At 32.4% G+C, this 6,891-nt stretch overlaps 2 protein-coding genes across 2 annotated transcripts; both read left to right on the forward strand.

The window, feature by feature from the left end:
* Positions 1 to 330: 330 nt before the first annotated feature.
* On the forward strand, positions 331 to 1,928 carry EIN_251250 (hypothetical protein; the record flags this gene model as incomplete). Its single annotated transcript, XM_004261704.1, has 2 exons — positions 331 to 439; positions 478 to 1,928. 2 exons carry the CDS (start codon positions 331 to 333, stop codon positions 1,926 to 1,928), a joined length of 1,560 nt encoding a protein of 519 aa, XP_004261752.1.
* Positions 1,929 to 5,235: 3,307 nt separating this feature from the next.
* Positions 5,236 to 6,308, forward strand: EIN_251260 (protein phosphatase 2C, putative; the record flags this gene model as incomplete). The annotated part of the gene is made up of 2 exons (XM_004261705.1): positions 5,236 to 5,327; positions 5,444 to 6,308. The coding sequence occupies 2 exons, from the start codon at positions 5,236 to 5,238 to the stop codon at positions 6,306 to 6,308; spliced, it is 957 nt and encodes a 318-aa protein (XP_004261753.1).
* Positions 6,309 to 6,891: the final 583 nt, after the last annotated feature.

Below are 6,891 nucleotides of genomic sequence, written 5' to 3' on the forward strand. Positions count from 1 at the left end.
AAAATTAACATATTTTTTAATTTAACGAGTTATGTGGTAATTTCATTTCAATTCTAAATCATAATAACTCGTTAATTTTTCGAGTGTATGAAAATTATATAACAAATTATACAATAACTATAACCTCAAAAACTTTTTTAATTAACGAATTTATTTTATTAGTATTATTAATATTTAACGAGTTTATTAATAATTTCAATATATAATAATTACAGATATTAATTACCGAGTTCTAAATAAATTGATGTTAATAAATAAAAAAACATGTTAATTACAAAAAAAATGTTAATGAAAGACTACTTCTTCAAAAATTGAACTTGAAAACAAATAATGGTGAAGATAGTATTAGACATTGCACCAGTTCTTGACCACATCACTTCCTTTGAGAAATATGGAGGGTTTCTCATCTACATTTTCATTATCTTCCAGTTGGGGTATTGTTTGTTCCACTTATTATATCGACATACTGAAAACAAGGCTTTCACTATATAATGGACCGGTATATTATTCCAACATTTAACGGCTTTTGTGTCATTTCTATTTATATATTACACACTAAAATCCACGTCCCTTTTCTTATGTCAATAGCGCACACTCTTCCTGAAATAATAATTGTTGTATTTGGTGTTTTGTTCAACGAGTATTACGCGTTGTCTGCTGGGATGGTCATTGGGTGTGTATTATGTGGAACTGTTGTATGTTCCGGAGTCACTTCATTCAACTCGCACAACCCAATCAAAGTGAATCCGTATGCTTACGAGAGAGACTCTATTATTCTACTCTTTGGTCTGTTACTCTATTCGTTGTTTGCCATTTCATTGCATTCAAATAACGGCGATGACCCGATCGGGACGATGTGTTTGTGGATATCTTTTGGCACGTACCTCATTCACTACGTTATTGCACAGATCACCACAAGAATGTTAAGTCGGTCTGTAGTGAAAGAGCCACAGACAGACGTGCCATCAGAGACAGAAGGAGTAGTCAAGGCTGGTCTTGTCTTAGTGAAGTCTTCTGATTATAGTGAAGCGATGTTTACTGAATCGCAGTGGGCAGAGTTGTGGGTAGACATATACATGGACGAAATCGTTGTTCGTGAGGGATCGACAAATAGGTGTGACGAGCTCTTCAAAGTTGAAATGAAGGACATTAAAGCTTGTGTTATAGATGATGTAGATTCGACTATATTTGAAATAGTGTTGTATGATAGGCGAGAGATAGGGATGCGGAGTTCGCATCGGGCGCAATGGGTTGGGATCTTAAATTGCCTGATATCGAATAATAAAGAGGAAGGAAAAAAACAAGTTGGTCTTCTTGATATAACAAAATGGTCTAAAATACGACAGAGAGATGTCCAAGGCTTTGAGAAATATCTTTTTTTTGTTCCGATCATGGTAATGAAATATACGATACCACGGTTCAATTTTGTATGTTCAGGAATACTCACTTTTGTGGTCAGTCTGGCGTACTTGGCAATAATGGGATTTGGGTTGTTTGTTGTGTCATTAAGGCTCTCTGCAGTACTCAATGTGTCGAGAGAAGCACTCGGAATATCGTTGTGTTCTGTAATAGGAATAGGGATGCGGCACATTATAAATGGATGGAACGCAGGGTTTAAAGGATGTGGAGAGGTTGCTGTAGGTAATGGGTATTATCAAGGGTTGTTCAATATATGTGTTGTCCTTGTAGTTCCATGGACGATATTCTATGTAGTCTTGGGGATGTCAGTGAACCACGCGGATCCATTTAACAGTTATGTGGTGTATATCATCATTTTTGGGACGGTTATTTTGATCACACTGCATCTTTTGGTGGCTGTTGTGGCTTCGAGAGTTGTGTTTGGAAGGTTGTATGGTCTTTTTGTGGTGCTTTTATATGCGATCATTGTTATAGGTAGTCTTGTGTTCTCTGTGTTTGTCAAAAAATAAGTGAATTAATGGTCTTTAGTATAATATAGTTTATATAGTATAAAATATAGAACGCTAATCAAAATTATTATTTCTTACAATAACAACTTTTTCAATAAAAAAGTACAAAAATTAAAAAGTTGGTTTGAAATAGCTATATAGTAGTAAAATTATAATAATTGAATAGTTTTTTTTTGTTGGAAGTTATTATTGAGGAAGTTCCTATTTTGTGTTTTAATGCTAAACCTAAAGTATTCTATTTGTGCCATTTCCAAATATTGTAAACTGAAAAACTACTAATATTGTGAAGACTCATCTTTTTAACTAACTGAATAGAACAGCATTTTGCACTGGGTAATTATATCTATATTATAATAATAGTAAAATTTGTTATATCATATAGTTTGATTCGAAAAACTCGAAAAGAAACAAAGAAGTTGTCGAGGACTGGAATTCACACATTTCGTTCTTGGAAAGTGAAGACTTTATTTATAAACCCAACAAAAGTATATTCCCTTCATTAAGTGACTAAAAATGGCATTTAATGGCGGTTGCGATAAAATATTCAAAAAAGTGCAAAAAAACCTATTTAATTGAATTGAGTTTATTTGTTTTTAAATACTTTAAATTAATACTGTATTAATTTCAAAAGTGAATAAACATTACCAAAACAAAGGTATTAGCATTCTATTTTATAAACCAATGAGCAATATAAATAAAAGATCTATTTTTAAACCAGTTAATTCAAAAAACGACTGCACCTTCCCAAAACTTCACAACATCATTTTTTTTGGTGTTCATTTTCTTAAAAAAAACAATTTTTGGACAATCGAGACAAAGTTATATGGAGAGATTTGCCACAAAAGTGCGGCATTCATTACCAATTGAATACAGTTATTATTAATTTTTAATAATAGAATAGAATAAGGAAAGTACCGGCATTGTTGGGAGGGACTAATTGAGATGAAGAAAAGTGCGAATATAAAACATTTTCCTTTTTTAACAAATGAGTGAAAAAAAACATCCTTCGTTGTGCCTTGTGTTTAAATAAAACATATTCAAACAATTCAAGAACTTCCAGATGTTCTGATTGGTACAAACACCACTGGGAAAACAGCAATTAACACACAGTAAATTACAGTTAATAGTCACAAAGAGGTGGGTTTAGACATCGCTCAAATTGTACATCATCAGAGGTTAGCACAGCACTTTTTCTCTTCGCAAATTTTTCAGTAAAGAGTTCCTTCTGTGTTAATATCTCAAGCACCTCATCGTCACTCTCGACGTTCGACATGATGTACTCGCCTTCTTTCACAGAGACTGGGACATTCATTTTGACAAATGACATCTGTTTTATTAGTTATTTTGTAAGTTTATTTATTCGTACAAAATTTATTCTTTTTTATAGAATTGGATGAAGTTTTTCAGAGCAAATTATTTAATGCATACAATAATTGACTAAATGCCTCTTTTATTTCCAAATACAAAACTCCCCGAATTGAATTGACTTTATATGCTCATTGATTCGGAAAAAACACCATTTGAAATAAGTTGGTAAAATATTCTTTATGTTACAAAAAAGGAAGAATTGAATTGCATTAATTTTATAAAAAAAGGTTATATTTTTTTGGATTAAAAAACAATCGAAAAGTCCATTGAAACTACCACAGTTTTTTACTCTGGTCACACACAATATTTTTTGTTAATACTGAGCCCACCAGAGGTTGTGCTGAATTCCCGTTATATTCAAGAGTATTTAACCAATTTTCAAAAAAAACACTCAACTTGTTTGTTAAATGGTATTTTACTCAATCATACCTACAAAGGTCAATTCTTATCAAAAAGTGCAATTCACCTTTTGATATAAGAAAAAAAGATGCACTTAAAAATCTCGAGCTCATTGCATGAATATTCTGTCTTGTACATCAAAAAAACATAGTGTCACTTCTATCAGCTTAACCAGTTCTTGTCTATTACAAATAAAAGAATAACAAATAAATATGCATGAGTTAAAGTCGTTCAACTTATAAAAAACAACTGAACGACAGCACCTGTAATTATATCCATGCAATATGTTACTACACCTTCAATGTAACATAAAAAGGTACGTTTTAATTTACATATAAATTATTAAATTATACTTGAAAATAAATAAAGTCACTTGATGTATTATGTGTTGTGTAAACAAGTTTTATAAGCTTTATGTTTTTTTATGTGGAAAAAAATATATTATAAGATTTACATCAAAGTTATATAAGATCGTTTTTTTGACGTCAAGAAGGTGATAAAGAAATCAATCGAAAAGGCTTTTTTGTTGTAAAACAACGGGAAAACAACTAAAAATAAAAATAAAGGAAAAACTGGAAATTCGAAAGAAATTAAGATTGAAAAAAAGTTTTTTTTTCAAAACATCGTCGTTTTTGTTATTCAATTTCATCTTTATTTGTCACAAAAAGCTTTTTTTTCATCTGTTTGGCACATTCTCTTTTTTGTAAAATATAATTATTCACAATTATATATTCTAATAATTTAAATTATAATAAAACAATAAATTTAACTTTAATTATAAACTAATAATTTTTTATTTGTTTGCACTTTTTATGTCAGTATTTTTTTAGTAAAAAAATAATAAATGTTATTATACATATTGTTTATGAAAAAGTCAAAAAATAGCATATGAATAAAAATAAAAAAAATGAAAAATTAAGTTATTTTTTAATATTGTGTTAATAAGGTGATTAACCCGTTTTGTTTAAACTTGCGAATGTAAACATTTATATTAATTTTTGTGAACAAGCGAAATATCTAAAAATTAACCAAAATCAAAACTATTAATCTTCTTTTTTCTTCTTCTCCTGCATTTTTCTCTTTTTCTTCCCACAATGAAATATGGAAGTCTGTTGTTTTTATAAAATTAATAAAATATAATTAATTAAAAGCTATAAAAGAACAGTATAGAAACTAACCAAACAAAACAGCAAAAACGCAAGTGTATAGAAAAAAACTACAAAAAAAGTTCGTCTTGAAATGAACAAATAGAAATAATAAAAATATTTCTATCATTAACAAAAGGCTTATTATCTTTTGACTTTACACTTTTGTTTCCCAAAAATGCTTTAATAAAAAACTGATTACCAAAATCATTAATTATACCATGAGAATAATACCCAGAAACGGCAAAATCCGAGTAAAGTCCACCTTTGAGAACATCTTTGAAGTTTATTGTGAATAATTAATAATAATAGTAAAAAGATTTATAAGTTAAAAGAAGAGAACTCAGTGTATATATCAGGGTATTGAAACTCAGAAAAATAGAAGTGTGCCAGCAATGGGAGAGTTCTTGTCTACGCCAAACACAAATCAAGAATCAAGCAGAGTTCAATTGAATAGCACTGCCGTAGCATACGGCAGTATGCAAGGGTTGTCTTTTTCACCATCGTTATTGTCAATACGTGTCTTATAGTGCTAATGTGGTATAACTTGTATTGCGATGTATTGAAATTGTAGTCAAGGAAACATATAAGACTCACAAGTAGCTGGAGGAAGGAAATGGAAGACGCTCATATCATCACTTCTTGTGAAAATTATTCGATGGTAGGTGTCTACGATGGGCATGGAGGACCTCAGGTCTCAAAGTACCTTTCCCTCGAGATGAAAAAGGCGCTGATGAATTCTTCACACTTCGCGACGTCGATCCAGGACGCTTTGAAGGAGACTTACTTGTCTCTCGACGCCACCTTGAAAACTCCGCAAGGCTCGAAGATGCTCAACGACGCTGTACACTCGGAGTTGTATGAAAAGAGCGTGCTGTCTGACACTAATGTCAACTTGGCGAACACAATCGGGTCAACTGCTCTCACTGCACTCTTCGATGAGTACCAACTCACCATTGCTAACGTTGGGGACTGCCGATGTGTTCTTGTGAAGCGCGACGAAACTCTTCAATTGACCACCGACCAAAGACTCAATGTCAAAGCGGAGGCCGATCGTGTTGTCGCGTGTGGTGGACGTGTTGTGAACGGACGCGTCAATGGGGATTTAATGATTTCTCGAGCATTTGGAGACACTCAATTCAAGAAAGGAAACAACCCTGAGAAGTATATTGTTTCCGCAACCCCAGAAATCACTACGTACGACTTTGACGGAAGTGAAGAATTTATGATCATTGCATGTGACGGAATATTTGATGTGATGAGTAATGATGAAGTTGTTTCATTTGTGAAGGAATGTTTGGACGGAGGGATCTTAATCGACCAAATCTGCAAAATGATACTGAACAAGTGCTTGGCTGAGAACCCTTACGAACAACCAGGTACTGATAATATGACTTTTCTCTTGGCCGTTTTTGATAAATCAGATAAGTGGAGGAAGTGTTGTGCTGGATGCGATGTGATATCCTGACGTCTTCAATCTGTTGTTTGTTGGAGAATTTCGGTTTGGATTTTTCTTTTAAACTAGAAAAGTATTGTTTTAAATTATAAAAATTATTACTATCATTATCCCGATTTGTGGCGGAATTGCTTTGAAGTCTTTCGAAAGGAAAATATCTGTTATTTGTTTTTTATATAATTTATTATTATCTTTTAACCAAAGATCTTTTGCCATACAGATTATCTACATGAAAAACTTGGTCAAAACTAATTTATTTGTTTTTTATATTTAATTAAATAAGTTAATAAAATATAATACATATATTGTAAAATGTTAAATAAGAAAAAAATACCAAAATGGGACCTACATTGACCACCACCTTTACCAAAATAAAATATTTGCCGCGAGTGTTTTTTGAAGGAAGTCCACTTTTCAGCCACTGTTTGTGCGTCCCCATGTCACCCACTTTCCTTGTCCGTACTGTGTGGACGCGGATGTGGTTCCCCCCCCCCCCCGCTTGCGGGGGGGTCAGGGGGGGATCCGCGCCAAGGGAGGACTTGGAAAGTGGGTGAAACGGTGCACAAACAGACTGTTTGAGTGCGTCTTTATGAGC

The sequence above is a fragment of the Entamoeba invadens genome (assembly GCF_000330505.1).
Source record: "Entamoeba invadens IP1 unplaced genomic scaffold scaff_1105074726103, whole genome shotgun sequence".
NCBI classification, from domain to species: Eukaryota; Evosea; order Mastigamoebida; family Endamoebidae; genus Entamoeba; species Entamoeba invadens.